General features: G+C 42.3%; 1 protein-coding gene across 1 annotated transcript; it reads left to right on the top strand.

Moving 5' to 3' along the window:
- Nucleotides 1-1,227: 1,227 nt before the first annotated feature.
- On the top strand, nt 1,228-22,433 carry LOC132572737 (C-terminal-binding protein 2). The gene is made up of 9 exons (XM_060240109.1): nt 1,228-1,690; nt 4,469-4,623; nt 5,104-5,248; nt 7,774-7,980; nt 9,703-9,917; nt 13,649-13,779; nt 14,175-14,302; nt 17,578-17,698; nt 18,208-22,433. The coding sequence occupies exons 1-9, from the start codon at nt 1,642-1,644 to the stop codon at nt 18,374-18,376; spliced, it is 1,320 nt and encodes a 439-aa protein (XP_060096092.1). The 5' UTR covers nt 1,228-1,641; the 3' UTR covers nt 18,377-22,433.
- The last annotated feature ends 134 nt before the right edge of the window (nt 22,434-22,567 follow it).

Raw genomic sequence — 22,567 nt, 5'->3', positions numbered from 1 at the left:
GTTTGCTCACTACTTCTCAATGCATTTAAGGAATATATTTAAAGCATTTAAAGAAATATTTTTGGTATCATGCTTTGTCAGAACAAAGCAGAAGTCAAGGAGCACCTTTAAGACCAAACTTTTTATTCAGAATGTAAGCTTTCATGTGCATGCACACTTCTTCAAAGAATTAGGTAAAGTAAGCAGAGCTATATATAGCTGTGGGGTTTAGAATGCAAAGTGGTACAAAGTTAAAATCCAATAGAATAGTAAAATTAACAAATTCAGAAAACCTTTGATCTGGGTTGCATTAGTGTGGGAAACCAATAAAACAGCAACATATTAATGTGAGAATGTCTGTTAATTATTCTATTGCTAATAAGCCTGGGTCAAAATGAGAGGATTTTCCCCCAGAAGTTCTTGTCTAACTAATTTACCTTTTACCTTTTAACATGTAACATAAATATATACATAATTCTAGTTTGCCATCAGAAAAATACATTAAAATACAGTCAAAGATGGGTTTAGTATATGTAATGAGATCAACAGCCAATATCCCTTATTTGTGAGAATGTCAATAACAAAAACATTCATATACACTATCCTAAAAGAGAAATACATTGGAATACTGTGGATATATAGCCATACTTGGTGAAAGTAGGTTTAGCATATGTAATGAGATAAAAAACCAATATTCCTGTTCACAAGTTTAATAATTTGTAATTTAGCAATTTCCCTCAGCATTCTGTTCTTGAAGTTCCTTTGCAGTAAAACAGCAACTTTGAGATCACCCAGTGAATGTTCTGGAAGGTTAAAGTAGTTAGAATAAACATCAGCAAGATAGCAGCAGCCAGAAAAGGAAAGATTACATGCTCTCAAAGCAAGTAGGTGCATATTTGATAGCACCATCTTCTCATAACTGTTACATAGTGCTTTAAATAGCAAAAAAAAAAAAAGACTTATGTGTCTTTATAGCATTAATAGGTAGCTAACTCAACAAGCAAAGCTTTTCTTTAATTTTCCTTGTCATGAGGCATTTAAGAGCACCAAAGCCTTGCCAGGAAACAAATCATATTTGTCTGACTTCTTTTATGCCTAAAAGCACGGTAACCCCAACTTCTTTTATTTTTTTGAATGCTTCGCCCCACCCCCGCTTCCCATCTTCGTGCCCCTTATACACAGGACTCCACCCCTCCTGTATCGCGAAAACAAGCGCCACTATAAAAAGGTTAAGGTGCTACTCCGGAAGTGATTGCCTGGACCCTGGGACTTTCTAGGCATTCCTCTGGCTGACGCGTTCCGCTTTGCCCGGGTATTGAGGGAGAGCCTGCCCTCCGCGAACGCAGTCCGGCCCTTCCGCTTCCTTTTAGAGGCCGGTGGCGAGGCAGAGGCGGGGGGCGCTGAGCTGGGGAAGAGCGGAGGCGAGGTGGACGGGTTATGTGCTGCACTTACTGAAGTGGTCTGGTTGCCGCTGCCTCCCGGGAGGGTAGAGGCAGAGAACGAGTCGCTGCGGGTCCTCCTTGCAGCTGCTGTGCCTTGGGCAGGAACCCGCAGCTCCCCTCTGCACTCGGTCCCGCTAGCTGAGCCAGGGCTGTGCCTTTTTGTTGCGCCCTCCCTTCATCTCTCCCGTCAGACTCGCGTGGGCCCGTCTCGGCGTGTCCTATGGACAGACACAAAGTGAAGCGTCAGAGGCTGGACCGCATCTGCGAAGGTAACGCCCTGAGAACGAGGGAGGGAAGGGCTGGACTGGGGGAGCGGCGAAGCCGGGCTCTGCTCCAAGCTGCTGGCTACTTGTGTGTCTCATTGCAAGCTGTCGTAGGCTCTCATTCGGACCCTCCGCTCCCGAGTTGCTCTCCACTTGCTGCGGTGACAGAAACCTTTATTATGATTACTGTTATTTTAAAGGTATCAAGCCGTTTGCTAGATATCGGTGCTATTTCTCCCGTTGTAAACTTCGATGTTGGAGCTGTTATCCGATTTGTTCAAATGCAGGAGGCTCACGAGGAATATCAATGAGTGACCTGCTGGAGTCGTCCTAATCTCACCTGACTAGTAAAAGTTCTAAGCTTCTTCTTTGTGCACTATTTGGATTGCTACATCTTGATAAGCTTTATAAGTACTACTGCAAAGTGAACCAGTACCCCCCCCCGTACAAATTGGGGGGAGAGGATAACGTCTACAGTGCGATCACTGAGATCCGATTTGATCTGGTAGTTTTGCACCTCCTTTTCTTAGTTGGTGCACCCATTACCAGCCCCAATAGTTGGGTACTATGCTGTGTAGTTTATTTTACTTAAGGGTGTCTCAGATGTTACCATTAATAGTATCCTGGAGAAAGGTATCTCCAGTAATAAAGACAGCAGCTTTATCCTGGGTTTAAAAGCCAAGTTAGATTCAAAGATTTCAGATAAAATAAGTCTGCTAGAGTCCCTCACTCATGTTGAACTCTGAGAAAGAGTCTGTCCTGGTAGTATCTATTTTGTATTGTGGTGGGGGGTGGGCGGGCAGCTGCCTATATTTCACTGCCTGGAAAGGGGCTGGGAGCAGGTGAGGAATTTGCATTTTGGCATAGTCAGGATGTGTACAAAAATATTTTTCTTGGAGAGGGTAAGGGCCTTAGCAGGTAGCAGAGGTTTAGTCACATAGTTTTGAAATCAATCAGGAACATTTTACTGATGCTTTAGGAATCTTCTAGTACTGTGTAGGAAATTGTAAGTCAGGCTTCTTGAAAAAGTAACTCATGCACACACGGTTTGGCTGGGTTTGGTAACCTAATTATGTGGCACTGCTATATGCCTGTGCCCAGTGACTATCTACAGAGCTGCTCTATGTGCATTAATGCTGTGATGGAAATGAGGGTTTTTAAAATATATATAACGGGAAATGTGTGGGTACCTGAAGGTGCAGGAAATTGTGAGAAGTGTGTATTGATAACACAGCTGCTGTTTGACATTGTATTTTCTTTACCATCTCACAGTTGTTGTCTTATGTGCTTTCTTTAACTGCCTGACAATAGTTAATTCATTAAGATGCTCAAATGTGTGCAGTGGATGTTTCTAAGAAAGAGCCAAGGATATGGTGCCCTGTGGCCTAAGATGCCACTGTGTTGGTTACCCCAGAACTACTTACCATCCTAAGGAGATATAGGAAGTTGCTGAAATAGTTGCTAATGTCTTATTCTCCCACTCACATTGCAGTTGATGAAAAAGAGAGACTGCTTATCTATATATTCCTTTCTAGTCATCATGACTCTGGGATGACTGCAGCATGAACAATATTGTTTAGACCAGGGATGGCCAATGGTAGCTCTCCAGATGTTTTTTGCCTACAACTCCCATCAGCCCCAGCCATTGGCCATGCTGGCTGGGGCTGATGGGAATTGTAGGCAAAAAAAAAACATCTGGAGAGCTACCATTGGCCACCCCTGGTCTAGACACACACACGCTGCATTAACTGGAGGGGGAGAAATTTTTCAGAGCCTTTTTGCTTCCCTGGAATCCTAGTTTAAAACACCTCAAAAACATAATGTCTTTTCTCTACTTGTTCCTTGAATGTGAACAGATTGATAACTATCATGCAAGTTGTCCTCACAATATTTTGTAACCTGATCCTGCACTTGTTTCTTTGGAAATAAGTCCAGTTGTATTCAGTGGGACTTAGTACCACATGTATACCTAGGCTTACAGCATTAGTTTCATTTGAGCAGTTTTGTGTTTTGATATAGAGAGGTTCATCACACTAAGGTTTAGGAATTTCTGGTGTATGGTACAATGTGACCCTTCTCTGATGCCTGCTCTGAATTTGTGTCTGTGCTGTTCCCTTTCCTGAACTAAAAAAGAAGGGGGGGACGCCTCCAGGATTGTTCATTATGAACCCTTATTTTGTATTTCATTGCTACCTGTCTGAATCAGAAATGGGTAATTTGTACACATGCTGGATGTATTATAAGCATTTTTCTCTCTGGAAATGAATCCTGATTTTCCTTTATTTCTGGTCACTTTAAGAGTCAGAGAAAGGAGATATTAACATGAGTCGCATTGTGTTTGCCTTTCATGAGACTACATAGGGTTGATTCTGTTTATAGTGTGCACAGGTTTTGTGATGGGGTTTGACAGCCAGTTATATAGTTCACAAGTCTGGCTGAGCCCAGCTGTATGCATCACTTGTTCAAGCAGTGTTTGTGTGCATGTATTAATATGAGTTGGGAGCTTTTGTGTGTCTTGAAAACATACCTTAATTGGAAGAGCTGCTTTAAGATCTCGTCCATTTTTTGTGCTGCTGGATTAAAACTGATGATATAGTGAGTACCAGGATAAGGTTAGAGAGCACATGATACTATGGCCTTCCAGAAGCTAGGATGATCTTGGTGTGCTCAGTGACTGGACATAAGACCTCCTATGTAAGATGTGTACAAAATGAAAGACAGGATGTAAGTATAATAAATAATTGCTCATTATTACAGTTAATTAAGATTTCTGTTCTTATGTAGGTATAAGGCCTCCTATTGGTAATGGCCCAATGCCAGCACGTCCCTTGGTTGCTCTCCTAGATGGCAGGGATTGCACTGTAGAGATGCCTATTCTGAAGGATGTTGCCACAGTGGCTTTCTGCGATGCCCAGTCTACTCAGGAAATCCATGAAAAGGTAAATATGCAGTATGACCAAGCTGGGGTCTTTCTTTCCAGCAAAGAATTGAGGCTGTGGTTCAGGGGTTCACAAATTTTGGCATGGGTCAGTAGCTAGCTGTTCATTGTAGCTGACTCATCCTGTCCCCCTCTAATCCTGGAAAAACCCAGTGTGTAGGGCAGAGAACTTGGGGAAGGGGTATTTCTCTGCTTTTCATTCTGCTTTTGCCTCAGAAATAAACTGTGCTTAATTGATTCTGTCTGTAAGTGGGTGGGTCGTGGTGGTGGGGAACTATCTTGTCTCCCCCTCAAATTCCCTGTAACTCATTGAAGACTTGGGGTAGGGGGCTTTTTTGCTAGGTGTATGGGAAAAGGGTGATTGCTAATACTGGTGTGAAGTTCATTGCTGGTGAATCTAGAAAGTGGATTTTAGTATTCTGATCTGATTTGTTCTAGTACTGTGCAGCAAGCATCTTTTTGTTGTTCTGCCTTCCCATAGGTGCTAAATGAAGCTGTTGGGGCTCTGATGTACCACACCATTACCTTGTCGCGCCAGGACCTGGAGAAGTTTAAAGCTCTTCGGGTCATTGTGCGAATTGGCAGTGGCTATGACAATGTGGATATCAAGTCAGCTGCAGAATTAGGTATGATGATCCCTTAGAAATATTTTTTTAAAATAGGTAAATATGTGGAGAGAAAGGGGGAAAAAACCTCCTGGAAGTCAGTCAGAAAAATTAGGATTCCTCAAGTGATGGTTGCTCCCAGGTGATACTTGGGAGGGGCTGTGGTTCAGTGGTACAGCATGTGCTTTGCATGCAGAATGTGCCTGGTTCAATCTCTGAGACCTTTCAGTTAATGGATGTGAAAAACCTGCACCTGAGACCCTTGAAGGTGCTGCCTCTCAGGGTAGACAGTACTGGATAAATGGGCCAGTGATCTTGTATAAGGAAGCTTCATGCGGACAATTGAAATTTCAGAAATGGGCAACTGAGGCTCAGGAACAGCAACATGCCCGAGGCTGTGACACAGCTGGACTTGTAGCATGGTATACAGAACAACAAGCATGTTGCCTGATGAACCTGTTTTGCTAATCTGATTGCTTAGAAAATTTTGACATTCCAATTCTAAACCTTTTTTTTGCATAAGGAATTGGGGTCAGTGTTCCCTCTAAGCTGTGTTAACGGGAGCTAACTTAGTTTTTTAGCTTCCAGCTCACACATTTTTGTCTTAGCTCAGGAAAAATGGGCCCAGAGCAAACTAATTTATGCAGGGACTCACAACTTTAATGCCAATAGTTCATGAAGTAGGATTTTTGCTGACAAGACTCCACAGCTTAGAGGGAACATTGGATTGGCCCATGGAAAATTTCTGGTGATGGAAAGGAGGGAAGTGATTTTTGCCTCCTCCATCAGCAGACACATCATTTTGCTGTTGGGGGTCCTTTGTCTCCCAGAAAGCATATAGGTAGGTAGAATTGTATTGCATGAGGCCAAAGGCTGTAACAATATAAAGACAGCTGCCTGAGCAGTAATAATATTACAGTAAAAACACAAGGTTAAAAATGTTAAAATTGTCAGGACCGGGACATAGCAGAGAATGCAGTGTGTTGAACATGAGGGCAGAAGTTTTGCATGAATCTTCTTGGCAGCCTATACATACAGTGACATCATATAGGTGATGTAATGATCATCATCACATAAGAGCAAGGTACATGATTTTGTCTGCTACTGAATGCGAGGCTAGCCTGGCTAAAATGATGGCAATAAACTTTGCCCTGGGAACCAAGTAAAGATCATGAAACAGGACATAATGCGGGAGATCTTTCAGTTCCAGGGTTGCACAGATACATACTTGCTGAACAACTAGCGTATGCTGATTAGGGGTGTGCAAAAAGAAATGCCCCCCCCCATTTGGGTCCATTGAATCTGAAAAATATCAATATCCCCAAATATCAATATTGGTATTGTGCTGGTATTCAGGTAAATATTTGCGAAACATGAACTTATTCCGCCATAGGGTATAATGGAGAATTGATCCATTTAAATTAAGTTTTGAACTCAGTGAGTTCAGAAGGCAGAAAGTTTAAATGCCTTATGAGTTCACTTGCAGAGTTGTGCTGCCATTACGGCACAACTTGACAAGTTCAGAAGACATTGAAACTTTAAATGCCTTCTGAGTTCACTTGCTGAGTTGTGCCACTACATTTTAAGAGGCATATAGTGCTGTAGCTAGTGTTGGGAGGTGAGAAAGTCCTGTTTCACTGAAGGAAATCCCTTCTACTACTGGAGATTTTCTGCAGTGTCCAGACTCAATATTGATTTGATATAACTTTTGCATAACTGTGCCTCAGACTAATATGTACATTGTTCAAATACATAGGTCCAATTAATTGTGTAACTGGTCTGCTTCAAGCACTTGTGAGCAACTGGTTTGAAGGAATTTCCTGTTTTAGCCAGTTTCAGCCAGTGTACCTAAGTGCTTGACTTTTTGTTGTGCTTTAGCCTTTCACAGTGTTGAAATCATAGCAATTATATACCAAAATGAAATTTTTGCTCTGCTTCACTTTAGTTGTTTCTAAACTATGATATATTTGGAGAGAGTTGAGCACTTGTCAAGAAATTGTTTAATGGTGCCCACAGCAAAGTAGTAGGCCATATGTCTTTCCTTTTGAAGATCCCAGGGCAAGTCTTTGGCTTCTGTATCTATCTAGTGCATTTTTATCCTGCCATTCCTCCAAGGACCTCAGATTGATATACATAATAAAAGGACCATGAGGAGCAGAACTTGGGAAGATCTTTGCCTGACAAAGAGGAGAGCTGCTGATGGCCTAGGCTAGAGAAAGAACTCTTGCAGACTAGATAGACCAGTATCAGACTCCATGCAATGCTGCATTTTCTGTTTTCTTCCTACAGACTTCTTAGGCCAGAGAATCTTCTTGCTCACAACTTTCTGTGGACTAGGAATAAAACTAATAGTGGCAACTGGTCTTAGGCTCACATGAAAACCAGATTTTGGGTTGGGAATGGACTGATGTAATATTGCTGAATAATTCACTATAAGTGATACATTATATTCTGTTGCCTGTAGCACTGGAATGTGGTTTCACATCTTGGTTTGTGTTTGGGATTGCTTTGGGAATTTTTACGGTCTCTTCTCTTTTGCTTTTTAGGCATTGCTGTGTGTAACATCCCTTCATCTTCTGTGGAAGAAACAGCTGATTCCACACTTTGCCACATCCTGAATTTGTATCGGCGGGTTACATGGCTCCACCAGGCCATGCGAGAAGGAAACAGAGCCTCAAGTATGGAACAGATTAGAGAGGTGGCTGGAGGTGCTGTGCGTATCCGTGGTGAGACTTTGGGCATCATTGGTCTTGGTAAGAAACTGATGCTTTTGCATATTCTGAAGGAGCCTTTTTTGGATTACCAGAGCACTTTGAACATCTTAGTAGTGACAGTGATCAACAGAGTAAATCTAGCAGCTAAAACATAGCCCTAGTATTGGCATCCTGGGAATCCAGGAATAGAGCACTGGACTGAAGGCATTGGAAGGTACTTTTTGTAAGCCCCCATTTGATACCGTTTGACTCAGCCCACTTGCATGATTATTTTTCTAAACCAAGATGCTTCCTCTCTACTCCATGTGCCTATGCTGAGGAAATAGACCTGCATATGATCAAGAAAAACCCTAACAGCTGCTTTGTGCCAGCTACCATGTTTCCCCGAAAATAAGACCTACCCAAAAAAATAAGCCCTAGCAGGATTTCTATGCATTTGTTAAATATAAGCCCTGCCCCGATAATAAGACCTAGTGATGGGCGTGGCTATGCAGCGTATCTGCATAGCCACGCCATGATTTTTGGCGTGGAGCGGTAAGGAAGACTGAAATACCTTTTATCTGCTACAGCTCCTTTCTCCGAGCCGTTTGCACTTGCGCAGGTGCGCGAGTGGCAACCACATCACTCCTTTCTCCTAGCCGTTCGCGCATGCATGGGTGCGCGTGTGGTAACCGTGGTCGCAGGCATCCTGTTGTGCACATGCGAACGGCTAGGGGAAAGGAGTTCACGCATCACTAGCACCAGCCCCACTGTATTTGAATAAATGTAGATTGTTTTATTATACTTAATAAAAATAAGACATCCCCTGAAAATAAGCCCGTGTGTGTCTTCTTGAGAAAAAATAAATATAAGACAGTGTCTTATTTTGGGGGAAACACGGTATGTTACAATTCATGACATTGTTTTTCTACCCTGATTCAGAACTGAAGCTCAAGAAGCAATTGCTGACTTCTGAAAAGGATTCCATTAGCAAGGAAAAAAAAAATAACTTTACAGCTTTTTGTTAAAAAAAAATCGTTTATTTGAATTGATAAAATTCAGAGATAGAATCATTGATTCTAAAAATTGTCTTTTTCTATCTTTCCTCTTTGTTATCTGGTTCACCTTTGTCAATTTCACTGCACATGGGAAGTGCCACTAGGCAGGGACCGTGAATTATATAAAGTGCTGCTTTATATTAAATCAGACCTGTTGTCTGTCTAGCCTTATACTGTCAGTTATGGCTAGTAGTGACTTCCCAGTAACTCACAGGTTTGGTTTGGTTTTTTAAATTAGAGCTCAAACAACTTGTGAATTACCAATAACATGTAGTAATTAAAGCTGTTGTCTTGGCCTCCTCTGGTCAGCATTCTACAAGGTACAATTGTGTTTTTGGAATAAAAAAATCCAGTCCAATAGGAGATTTTGTTACTGGGCATGCCTTTGTTCCATGTGTGATTCAATTATCATCTGTACCAGCTTTTGGCAACTTGTCTTTTAAATATCATGTAAATGGGACAAAAGACCTTTCCTGTCCAGTTACATGAAGACCACTGTTGTAGCCTGGGTGAGTTTTCTGGGAGAAAAAATATATAGATTTCCTCAAGAGTACCCACACTTTGTTTTCCTACTCCTTTTAATTATAGAGAATAGTAAAGCAAGCTAGGTGTTGGCCATAAAGTGTGCTCATGTGGGTCATTCCTCATGCTTATCCCAGCACTTAGTTCCCAGTTAGGAATATGCTGTGCTATACTTAAGACGAACACATTCTCTTTCTTTAAGGCCGAGTTGGGCAAGCAGTTGCTCTGCGTGCAAAACCTTTTGGCTTCAACGTGATTTTCTATGATCCATATCTACCTGATGGAGTGGAGCGTTCCCTGGGATTGCAACGCATGGCCACCCTGCAGGACCTGCTAATGCACAGTGACTGCATCACATTGCACTGCAGCCTCAATGAGCATAATCACCACCTCATCAATGACTTCACCATTAAACAGGTGCAGCCTTGCATTGTGCTGGGAATACAAGTTGCTGCTGTAAAGGTTGCCACAGCTGTGTGGCTTCATCTTCCATGCAAGCTTGGGCTGTGTAGATCTGGAGCTTGCATTTCTTCTGAGGGTAGTACTTTGTTGGCTCTGTGACTGATTTGATTCTATAATCATAAAATGCCTCTCACAATTGAATGTTTGGTTTCAGTCTCTATATAAGATACTCAGTTAACTGGCAGTGTTGAGGAAGTCAAGAATATTGAAAATAGTTTTTAATAAAACAAAGCTACTACAAACAGCTATGGATTCTTTTCATCTCATAGTTTGCTCCTGTCCGTCTGGCCTCTCAGTGCTCATTTAATGTGCTGTACCTGTTTGAAGGGAACAGTTTTACTTTATAGCAGATCTTTGCTTATTTAATGATAGTCTGATATTTGTAATTCCTCCTTGTGGGTTTTCAACCATTCTGCTTCCTACTTATCTCCATCCAGTGGTGCAGAAGTTGATTGATCTTTCCAGTGTGATGCAGGTTCTCTAGAAGGAAGAGTTGGTTGTGGGCTGAAGTAGGAGGCACCTCCTAATTCCTTCCTTAGAGCTGACTTTCTCCATCTTCTTTTGTGAGCTTTCTCAGGTTCCAATGTCTAGCCTTAGACTGCCTGTTTTAAACTGGTGTGTACTGTACTTTGTAAACAGGCCAAGATGAAGAAAAAGCAAGAAATAATAAAGATTGCTAGGAACATTACTGGACTGATTTGTTTCTTACATGTGGTTCTTGAGCAACAGGAAATGGCAGAGCCAGCTTGTCTCCTTTGGTGTGGACTGCAGGAACAACTTCATGTTTGCTAAGATCGATTAAGTGGTTGCTGCTTTGTCTAGAGACTCTTGCCTTGCAAGGACAGGAAGACTGACCTTGTACTACGTAGGTTCATGAAATCTAGAGTAATAGCTTCAGCATTACTGACGAAGCCCATAGTTTCTTTGTAGCCAGGTTAAAGCAACAGGAGCAACTGTTAAAGCTGATAGCATTGATTTTGATTGACTGCCCTATTTGATATGTCACTACATGGCTGATGGCTTGTTAGATACCTTATGCAGCAAGGGCAGAACTAACTGCACAGTCACAGCCTGGAGGTTGGTCTGACTGAAACTCTGGGGAGAGAGCTAAAACTATTTGCATCTCTGCTACATTTGAAGGGAAGTTCTGATGTGGACAGCAAACAGACAAGACAGAGGCAAGCAATTAAATCCAGATACAAGGTACTACCTTCTTTCTACAAGCCCTCATCTAAGTCTTTGGAGAATGATGAGCATAGATATTTGTAGTCTTCTCAAGGAAACCATTTAAGACAAGCAAACCGGAAGTAGTTGTTATGGTTTGACCAAATATAGAGAGGATCTCTTCTAAGAAGGGAGTCCCTGAGAAGTCAGCAACTCCATCAGCTAGATATGCGGGCACTGTCTACTGTTTGCCAGATAGTGATCCTCACAGAGCTGTTTCCAGGTGATTGTGGGGCCTTCAGCAGTATGTCTTGTCCTCTCCCATTAAAAGTGCCTCATTCCTCAGTCCCTCCCTCCAGTCTTCAAGAAATCTACTACAACCACCTGTTACTAGATTGCTCCTCTTTGGCTCCTCCCCTCCCACGTGCTATTCAGAGCAGGCATTGATATAGTCATTGGTGGTTCTTTATTTCCATTGTTGCTAGCCAACTTGTCCCCATTCTCTGTTGTGAGCATCTAGTGGTGGAGATGCCTGGAAGTTGCTGCCCAGGCCTAGGGGGAGAAGGTGGGGGAATCAGGAAGCAACTTTTTCTCCTGGCCACTACCTGCACAGATGAGTAAATGAAGAAGCAAGAGGGTGGCAGGGAACAAGGACATCAGCTTCTACTGGGTGGGGAGGAAGAGACAGCTAGTGAGAGGGTGGGTGGCCAATCTGGAAGCAAATACTTGCCCTAAATGGGAAGGTGCTTGTGACCAGCTGGCTGCAGCCTGCTGTCTGTGTGAGATTGAAGCAGAGAAGAAGAAAAGCTGCATGATGTTGGAGACAAGGCTAGGTCCTCCAAGGAAGCCCCACCTTTGCCATGGTCCAATGGGACAGGATAGGCAATGGCTTCAGTTGGGTCCAAACAGTGGTAGAGACATATTGTCAGGGGTCACTGGTGGACTCTACTGGCATTCTGGCAATTTGCCCAAAGGGCCATGTTCCAGGGTCTACCTTAATGAACTGTTTTGTTTGTATGTGCTGTGGGCGTGGGGTGGGTTTGCTCTGGCTTGAGTCTTCTTTTTCCCAGCTAGCTTTAGTTTCTTGGCTGGAGAGATTATTACAGCACGGTGCTATAGGGGGAAAATTGGGAGGTGCCAGGCCTACCAAGGGTGAGGAGATGATTCAGCATCTGTTCCACAGGACAGCAAACAAGCAGAGGGAAGCATTTTCTTCCTATTCTCTACCACCTGTGGATTTGTTCAGTGCACTGAAGTGCCTTCCTGGTGCAGGCAAATGCCGTTTATGATGCCTGCCCTGCATTCTTTACATTGCTTGCCTACAGAATGGAGACTAAACTTAAGGTTCTGTTAATGGTTTTTAATGCCTTAAGCAGCATGTCTTCTTGTTGACTGGTCAGACAGCATCCTGTTGTTTGGAAACCTCGCCATCATATCCTGAGACAGTTTGTCATTGAGCTGCTGCTGTCAGTGTGTCTCCTTAAATTCCTCTGTTTCTTGATCAATGGGGGAAAATGTCTGTTTTCTCTGCTCAGCCCATACTTTCTAGGTGTTCTTAAAGGTGCCATTTTCCCTCAGCATCTGCCCTTCCTTTCCCTCTGAATCATCATCCCCACTTATATAGTACTTTTCCCCAGAGCCAGAACAACTGCGTCTCTGATTTTTGAGGCCAGACACCATGCTCTTATTGATGTAGGACTATTCTGGTTTTCACTCAAGGCTGAGGAAAGGGAGGTAGTCTCCCAGTCTGGGGTGGAGGGGTGAACTTTTTACTAAACTAACAAAATGCATGTCCATGAACAGGACCTCTTTCATTTTTAAGAGCTTCAAAAGAAGCCCAGGATATAGCCCACGGGTGGCCAAACTGTGGCTTAGGAGCCACGAGTGGCTGTTTCACACATCGTGTAGCTCTCAAAGCCCCCACCATTGCATCAGCCTGCTCGGAGAAGGCATTTGTCTTTTTAAATCACTTCTCCAAGTCAAGCCAGCTGGCATTTAAAGTTAAAGTTGATTTCCTTTCTTCCTTCCTTCCTTTCCTCCCTCCCCTGATGTTAATGTCTTGCGGCTCTCAAACAGCTGATGTTTATTCTATGCGGCTCTTAGGTTAGGCAAGTTTGGCCACCCCGATATAGGCTAAAAGCAGTGTCATTGGATGGAGATGGAGCACTGGGATGATGGGAGAGGGCCCAGCCTCTCAGCTACTATCTTCAAGGAATTTTAGAAGTTCCTCCCTCCAGTGCTCATCTCCCACTGCCTTTCTTCATTTCCTCTCCTTTAAGATGTTTTTATATTGCTGTAACTTTTGTTAGATTATTTCAGTACTTGAAGCACTTTCTGATAAAGCAAAGTATGTACACTTTCCACTATTCAGGTTGCAGTGAGTTATCCAGACTCTTGACATATTTGAGGGAAATGCTTTACCCCTTGTTCACAATGGCTGACCTGTATTCATATTTTAATTTTTGTTGTTGTTGTTACTGCCATTCTGTTAGTGCTCAACAGCTTCCTCTATATTTTTACAGATGCGCCAAGGCTGTTTTCTGGTGAATACAGCTCGTGGGGGACTGGTTGATGAGAAAGCCTTGGCTCAAGCCCTAAAGGAAGGGAGAATCAGAGGGGCAGCATTAGATGTGCATGAGTCTGAGCCCTTCAGGTAATGACTTCACCATCAATCTGTGCTGCGACCACCGTGACCACTTTTCAGCAGGATGATGCTCACTCAGGGTCTCTGGCCTGTGTGGGATCACAGTCATAAATCCCTCAGCATCCTGAGAGCCAGTTTGCTATATAGTGGTTAGTATCAGACTAGGATCTGGGAGACCCAGGTTTGAATTCTGCCATGGAAGCATGCTGGGTGACTTTGGGCCCGTCACACACTTTTCAGCCTGACCTTCCTCAGAGTTGCTGTAAGGATAAAATGGAGAAGAGGAGAATGGTGTAAGTTGCTTTGGGTCCCCAATGGAGACCCAAAGCAACTTACACCATTCTCTTTCCCTCCAAATTAAGTACATAAATGTAAATAAACATGCCTCTTTTTCTTTATCACAGCTTTGCAAATGGACCCCTAAAAGATGCTCCCAATGTGATCTGTACTCCTCACACAGCATGGTACAGTGAACAGGCATCCATTGAGTCTCGGGAGGATGCAGCTAAGGAAATTCGCAGAGCCATCACAGGTAACTGGGGAACACTGCTGTTTCTTCCAGGTTTACTTCGCTAGATCAGATGTATGCAGTAGGAATTGTCTTCATTCCTTAAAAGTTAGGATTTTTTTTGATGGATTTCTCTCCCTAATCAATAGAGATGGAATGGAAGTCACTGGATTAGTTCCTTCAGCTCCTTAATTTAGGTGCTTTTGTTCACCTGTCCCAGATGCAGATGTCTAGCATTCATTATGCATGGAGTGAAGCCTAGGAGGATTTTCTGTTTAATGAATTAATGTCTGTAAGGGGAGATCTTGCCTCACTAACCTGTTACAGTTCTTTGAGGGGGTGAACAAACATGTGGACAAAGGGGACCCAATAGATGTTGTTTACCTTGACTTCCAGAAAGCTTTTGGTAAAGTTCCTCATCAAAGGCTCCTTAGAAAGCTCGAGAGGCATGGAGTAAAAGGACAGGTCCTCTTGTGGATCAAAAACTGGCTAATTAATAGGAAACAGAGTGAATATAAATGGGCAGTCTTCGCAGTGGAGGACAGTAAGCAGTGGGGTGCCGCAGGGCTCAGTACTGGGTCCCATGCTCTTTAACTTGTTCATTAATGATTTGGAGTTGGGAGTAAGCAGTGAACTGACCAAGTTTGCAGATGGCACTAAATTGTTCAGGGTGGTGAGAACCAGAGAGGATTGTGAGGCACTCCAAAGGGATCTGTTGAGGCTGGGTGAGTGGGCGTCAACATGGCAGATGAGGTTCAGTGTGGCCAAGTGCAAAGTAATGCACATTGGGGTCAAGAATCCAGCTACAAATACAAGTTGATGGGGTGTGAACTGGCAGAGACTGACCAAGAGAGAGATCTTGGGGATGTGGTAGATAACTCTCTGAAAATGTCAAGACAATGTGCGATTGCAATAAAAAAGGCCAACGCCATGCTGCGAATTATTAGGAAGGAAACTGAAAACAAAGCCAGTATCATAATTCCCCTGTATAAATTGATGGTGCGGTCTCATTTGAAATACTGTGTACAATTTTGGTCACCGTACCTCAAAAAGGATATTATAGCATTGGAAAAAGTCCAGAAAAGGGCAACTAGAATGATTAAAGGTTTGGAACACTTTCCCTATGAAGAAAGGTTAAAACGCTTGGGACGTCGACTGTGGAGTAACTTGATAGAGGTTTACAAGATTATGCATGGGATGGAAAAAGTAGAGAAAGAAGTCCTTTTCTCCCTTTCTCACAATACAAGAACTCGTGGGCATTCAATGAAATTGCTGAGCAGTCAGGTTAAAACGGATAAAAGGAAGTACTTCACCCAAAGGGTAATTAACATGTGGAATTCACTGCCACAGGAGGTGGTGGCAGCTGCAAGCATAGCCAGCTTCAAGAGGGGATTGGATAAAAATATGGAGCAGAGGTCCATCAGTGGCTATTAGCCACAGTGTGTGTGTGTATATATATACATATATATATATGTGTATGTGTGTATATATATATATACACACACACACACACACACACACACATATACACGCACACACACAGTATGTCACAGAAGTGAGTACACCCCCTCACATTTTGTAAATGTTTATATCTTTTCATGTGACAACACTGAAAAGATATACTTGGCTACAATGTAAAGTAGTGAGTCTACAGCTTGTATAACAGTGTAAATGTGCTGTCCCCTCAAAATTATGCAACACACAGCCATTAATGTCTAAACTGCTAGCCACAAAAGTGAGTACACCCCTAAGTGATAATGTCCAAATGTGGCCCAAAGGGTCAATATTTTGTATGGCCACCATTATTTTCCAGCACTGCCTTAACCTTCTTGGGCATAGAGTTCACCAGAGCTTCACAGGTTGCCACTGGAGTCCTCTTCCACTCCTCCATGACGATGTCACATAGCTGGTGGATGTTAAGACCATGACATTCCCACCATCATGCTTGACTGTAGGCAAGACACACTTGTCTTTGTACTCCTCACCTGGTTGCCGCCACACACAATTGACACCATCTGAACCAAGTAAGTTTATCTTGGTCTTACCGGACCACAGGACATGGTTCCAGAAATCCATGTTCTTAGTCTGCTTGTCTGTAGCAAACCATTTGCGGGCTTTCTTGTGCATCATCTTTAGAAGAGGCTTCCTTCTGGGATGACAGCCCTGCAGACCAATTTGATGCAGCATGTGGCGTATGGTCAGAGCACTGACCAAACGCCCCTTCAACCTCCGTAGCAATATCATGGTTTGGAGCTGCATGAGTGCTGCCGGCACTGGGGAGCTACAGTTCATTGAGGTAACCATGGATGCCGACATGTACTGTGACATACTGAAGCAGAGCATGATCCCCTCCCTTTGGAGACTGGGCCTCAGGGCAGTATTTCAACATGATAATAACCCCAAACACACCTCCAAAATGACCACTGCCTTGCTAAAGAAGCTGAGGGTAAAGGTGATTGGCTGGCCAAGCATGTCTTCAGACCTAAACCCTATTGAACATCTGTGGGGCATCCTGAAACGGGAGGTGCGCAAGGTCTCTTAACATCCACTAGCTACGTGACATCTTCATGGAGGAGTGGAAGAGGACTCCAGTGGCAACCTGTGAAGCTCTGGTGAACGCCCAAGGTTAAGGCAGTGCTGGAAAATAATGGTGGCCACACAAAATATTGACCCTTTGGGCCCCATTTGAACATTATCACTTAGGGATGTACTCACTTTTGTGGCCAGTAGTTTAGACATTAATGATTGTGTGTTGCATAATTTTGAGGGGACAGCACATTTATGCTGTTATACAAGCTGTAGACTCACTATTTTACATTGTAGTCAAGTGTCATTTCTTCAGTGTTGTCACATGAAAAGATATACTTAAATATTTACAAAATGTGACAGGGTGTACTCACTTCTGTGACATACTGTATATATATATGGCTATTAGCCACTGTGTGTGTGTATATATATATTGGCCACTGTGTGACTATATATTGTCCAACTGTGTGTTGGCCTGATCCAACATGGCTTCTGTTATGTGCCTATGTTCTAATATCTGGCACCTAGAGTCTGCAGCCTAAGGAATTTTTTCTCAAAACCACAACACCGGAGAGCAAATGAGCCATTCTTCTTGGTATGGTACCTTCCAGAGATATTGTATGCACATGAGTGTTGTTGGGTGGACTCTTCTTTCATCTCTTAGGTCCTATGTTAAAAGTAAGAAGGGACATTTGCTTAATCCTTTTGTGTGCATGTTAGCTTTGGCTTTTTGTGTGCAAGTTAGTGTTTTCCTTTTCTTGATTTCACCATAGGTCATATACCTGATGGTCTGAGGAACTGTGTAAATAAGGAGTACTTGCTTTTAGCGGCTCAGTGGTCCAGTATTGATCCTGCAACTGTACATCCAGAGCTTAATGGAGCTGCAGCTTACAGGTGAGATGTTTCATCTACTGCTTTTTGCACTGGTTATGTGTTTCTAGCTGTCATCAGTCCCCTGGCTTTCTGGGTACAGCCTAGCTTTGTGAGAATTGATCCATCCTTGTGTATTTTTTGTTTGGCAGCAGACTCATTACAAGAAATAAAACATGATTGCTTTTGTAGATGATGTTTCTTGAACAAAGAGTACCAACTTGAGAAGGCCACTGTCTTTGAGGACCCTTCTACTTCAGATAGGCTACTAGCTAGATCCCCTTTTTGCTATTTTAACATGGGGAGCTCATCCTTAAAGCAATGAGGACCAAACTTGATTAGCTGAGATATAGCGTTACATAACACAGGTAGCCAGGTAAATATTGAATTTCATAGCTGTTCTAAGCTCATTTTGTACTGGTCTTCACTGCTCTTAATTTCTGATGGCTGTACTTTTTATGGATAGTTTTTGGCGGTGAAATAGTTAGGGGGTACTCAGTGACGTAATGATCATGTTTTTTCTTTTGTAACAGATTTCCTCCAGGAGTAGTGGGAGTAGCAGCCCCAGGGCTGCCAGAGCCTCCAGTAGAGGGGATTGTAACTCATGGCATTCCCTCTGTATCTCACTCTGCACCCCATACTCCTTCTCCAGGAGAATCAAATAAATTGGAGCCAGACAGAGAAATCTCCACTGATCAGTAGCATCTCTGCTATCTCTTTTTATCCCTCATAAGAAAGCAGGTTATTATCCTGTTTTAGGACCTATTGTGACACCTCATGGACTGTTTCCTGTTCATGCTGGGCAGGAGAATGCATTTCATTGTTGGCAAATTCTAGCTCTTGCCTTTAAACAGATATTTTATAACAGATTTAGTTTAAATCTCTTGGTGAATCTCTTTCCTTGTCTGGGGCAAAAAAGCAGTGACTTTCATCCTTTTGGTAATGTTTAGTTTTATCATGCAAGTTCCCATACACCTGCCTCCACTGTGATATGCAGAACAGCACCTGGCTGAATATGAGATCTCCAGTGATTCCAGAACAAGACTGGTGTGGATTCTTAAGGCGACTTCTTAAACTGCTAAGAACTCATGTACAAATGACAAAGATCATCATAGTGGGAAAGAAGAGTTGTGGGTTTACCTGTTGCTTACTAGGAATAAGGGGACCCTCTTTCTCAGATGTGGTGGGCACTTACTGCTTTGATCCTGCCTGTATACTATTAACAGCTGTAGTTGGTGGGTGACTTGCTTCTAGGGCACTGAGGGTAAGTATTTACAAGAGCCAGAGTGAATTTGAAATTCTGCCTGAAATCTGACCAGTGTTCAAAACCTGTGCAGAGAATTGTTGACATTGTTTTTGACAGTCAAGATGCTTGTTAAGTCACAGGAAGAGAAGCTCAGGGAATGAGAGCTCAACTCCACATAAGAAAGGAGGTAATTCAGAACTCTAGGCTTAAGGTTATATAATGCCCATTCTTGCACATTAGTGATACAACTTTGCTTAAAAAAAAGTTTATGCTGAAATTGTAGGCATTAGGCCCTCTCTGACCTCTTTCCAGTCTACTTTAAAGACCCAGCTAGAATTGTTCTCTCTGACTTTGTCTAGTGTGAAATGTGCCAGGTGTGTGTGCTGGATTTTCATGTTCTTCAACCCTTTTCTCTGAATTGAGTCTTCCTTGCCTTGCAAAAAAAGAAGGGGGGGGGGGGGCGGGGAAGCAACAAAACTCATTCTGTGAACTTGCAGATAGCCACACAATTGTCTTGAAAAACTTAGTTGAGCTATTGCAATTTTAAATGTTTTTCTTTCTAGGGTATTTTAAAGGAATAATTTGAACTATATTTGGAAGCAGAATTAAGGTTTAGTTGTCTTTTTATGGAGGGAAATTTTTTATTTCCTGGTACAGTATATATTTCAGTATGAAACAAAATATTTATTACTGGAGGATAGCTTTACCATGATGCGTGTATTTCACAGAAGTGTTTGACAAAGAAGAAAAAAATATTTCTTAAATCCACCTATTTGAGCATACAACTGACAAAGGAACTTGGCAATGGAGAATGCGAATTGTTCCTAGAATCCAGTTCCTGCCTCTCCCCAACCCCCTTTCCAAACAAAAGAGCAGCCAGTCAACCTGAAACTCTGGTAGAATAAAAATCCCAATTTAGATCTGTGCTTACAACTGAAAAGTGAACAGGCTAGCATGTTTGCAGGTTTCCAACTCTTCTTCTGACTGCTTGAAAATGTTTTTCCCCTCCACTGCCATGTGCAGACAGGGTGCAGTTCTTTTAAAGAAAGAAAGATGCAAAGAAAGAAATTAATTCTGTGTTATCCAAATTTGGTTTGTTCCTTGAGATGGCATATGATTCCCTTGTAGTGTGTGCTTTGCTAGAATGTGAGTTGGAAGTGTTTAATGTAGCATAGGTTCTGGTGGAGGGGAGGCACAGTAGCTTTATAATCCTTTGGATGGTTATGACTTTGTTTAAAAGAAAAAAAATCACATACCTCTTTGGTTGCTCAGGGTTTAATCAGTATATTAATGGGGAGCACACTAAGTGTGGAGTCTTTGAATAAAGCATCCAGCTCTATAGAGCTTTACTTTGGGGCAAAAGCAACAATCTCAATTTGTATGGTTAGAACAGATTTCACATAATCTTAAAAATGGAATGAGACTATTGTTTAGCCTGGTATAGATACAACACATTGTTGGTCTAGAAATATGGTTCCCCTTTCTCTGTTACCATGGATTCCAAAAGCTAGGATCAAAGTATGCTCAGATTTATATTGGCCAGGGTTAACATTGGTGAAACATAACTCTGAACCAACATAGAGTGAGCAGAAATTTGCATACAGTGGAGTGGGGGGTGGTGCAGGAGACACAGCATGTGGTCCTATGGCCTGCCCTTAATTCTGATTAAGGGCTAGTGTTGCATTATATTTGCACTGCCTCTTGGAAAGCCTATGCTATTTAATTAGTAGGCCTGGCCTGCTGATAGATGATTCTGGTGAGCCTGTTAATAGGAGGACAACACCCAAACTATAAAAAACAACACATTTTTAATGCATTTCAAATATTCATAGTATGTCGCACTACTCCAGAGGGCTGTGTATATTCTGAGCCATCTCAACCCCAAATCACATTTGTAAATGAATAACATAAAGGCTTTTTGCCTCACTGAGATGTTTTGATGTTACCTGTGAGAACAGGGAAATAGTTGGGTAATAAGGGCCTGGAAATTGCAAAGACAGTAAAGTAGTACTGTGGAGGAAAAATAACAGAGGACCCTGAGGACCCACAACTCTTCATTTCTACTATTTGGAATCTGACTGTATACTGGCCACTACTTTCCAATTTGTTGCTTAGTCATATAAGCAGAAATACTCTTAAAATATGAAAGCAGAGCTTCTCAGGGTATCGATTCTGTGTTTGTGTGATATTCTTGTGCATATGCAGAATATGCATTGCCCTAGGGTATGAAGAAAGATGCCTCCCTTCTACTCATAGTTTTTACCCCACTTGGAGATACTAATGTATTTCACTGGCCAATGCAACTTAACAAATTATGTGGCTTTAACACTGCTGCTTAAGTTCTGGCAACCCATGGGTTGAACATCCCTGCAGTAAAGAAACAGGAAGCTGATTGCCCTGATGTCAAATTGCATTATAAGCAGAATACATCAATAACTCTTCCCCTTCAACTTGCTCCTGGCAATTCATATTTTCTGTTTGTAAGTTTTCCAATTGAGGGCCCTAGTCATGGGATTGCTTGGAGTTAGTTCATCTATCTAGTTTCAGGGAATAATTACAAGATATACTTAAGGTGGCTCTCACTTATTAGTAAGCAAACCCTTTTTTACACATGAATACCTCTAAGGACTTATCAGGTAAAACCTCCATAAGGAGAGAAATTGGGAAGATCCCAGCTGGCTAGCATGTTAAGATACCATGCTAGTTATCTTATTAGAAATATGTACTTAACAGTGGTAACAATTATGTCAGGCTCTGGATGTTGGTGAACATGGTTTTAAGCCTTAAACCCTCAAAAATAACCAGTATTACCCAAGTTTATGTTTGGGAGTTGAAATAACTTCAAAACTACCAGAGTGGCATTATTTGAGGATCCAGAGCAGAAGACTCCTTTGCTAATACCAAGCATCTGTTCCAAAAAGCAGGATTGGCCAGGTGCTCATGAAAGTGCTTTGATTGCACATAACAGTGTGTTGTTGGTTAGAACTTGCAGTTAGCACAAGAAGGTGTGAATCTTGGATACTAGTCCCTCTCCTGATACCAGATGTTGGCTCAGAGCCCTTCTTGTGTGTGTAGATGTGCAACTTCTTGCTCCAGATGTTATGCATGCTGGGGAAGAAAGAAACAAGAGTCTTATTTTCAAATAATTTTCCTTCAGAATTAAAAGTGGAGCTTAATCCCAAAGAGCAGTAGTTTCTTCCTAATGTTGAGGTGGCAGGAGTACCCTGGGTCATGCCAAGCTTATGTGCAGGAGGAGTTCACTCAGTTCTAAGGTATATTCTGCTTGTCAGGTTTGCTGTTGCTGACCAGCTTTTTTTACAGAGGGCTCAGAGTTTCAGAAATATATTTTTGTAGACAATAACTAAACTGTGAAACTTAAAGATAAAGCATGTAAAAGCATTTCCAACAATGTTTCCTGTACAGATGTTTCTCGCTTCAACTCTCTCCTGGCTTTTGTTAGAAGTTTGACAGTTTCTTGAATATATTTTAATAAATATTTCCTTTATTGTCAAATGGGTTGTCTTGTTTTACTTTTCAGTGGGTTAGCCAAGGCATGCCATACTGCTTCAGCCAAAACAGTCTTATAGGTCTTAAGTTTATTGTGGCAGAAAGTATTTTTAACCCCTCAGATGCATGGGGCATCTAAT

The sequence above is a fragment of the Heteronotia binoei genome, chromosome 5, assembly GCF_032191835.1.
Source record: "Heteronotia binoei isolate CCM8104 ecotype False Entrance Well chromosome 5, APGP_CSIRO_Hbin_v1, whole genome shotgun sequence".
Lineage (NCBI taxonomy): Eukaryota > Metazoa > Chordata > Lepidosauria > Squamata > Gekkonidae > Heteronotia > Heteronotia binoei.
The sequence above is the reverse complement of the archived record's forward strand: the minus strand, read 5'-3'. Positions and strand labels throughout refer to the sequence as shown.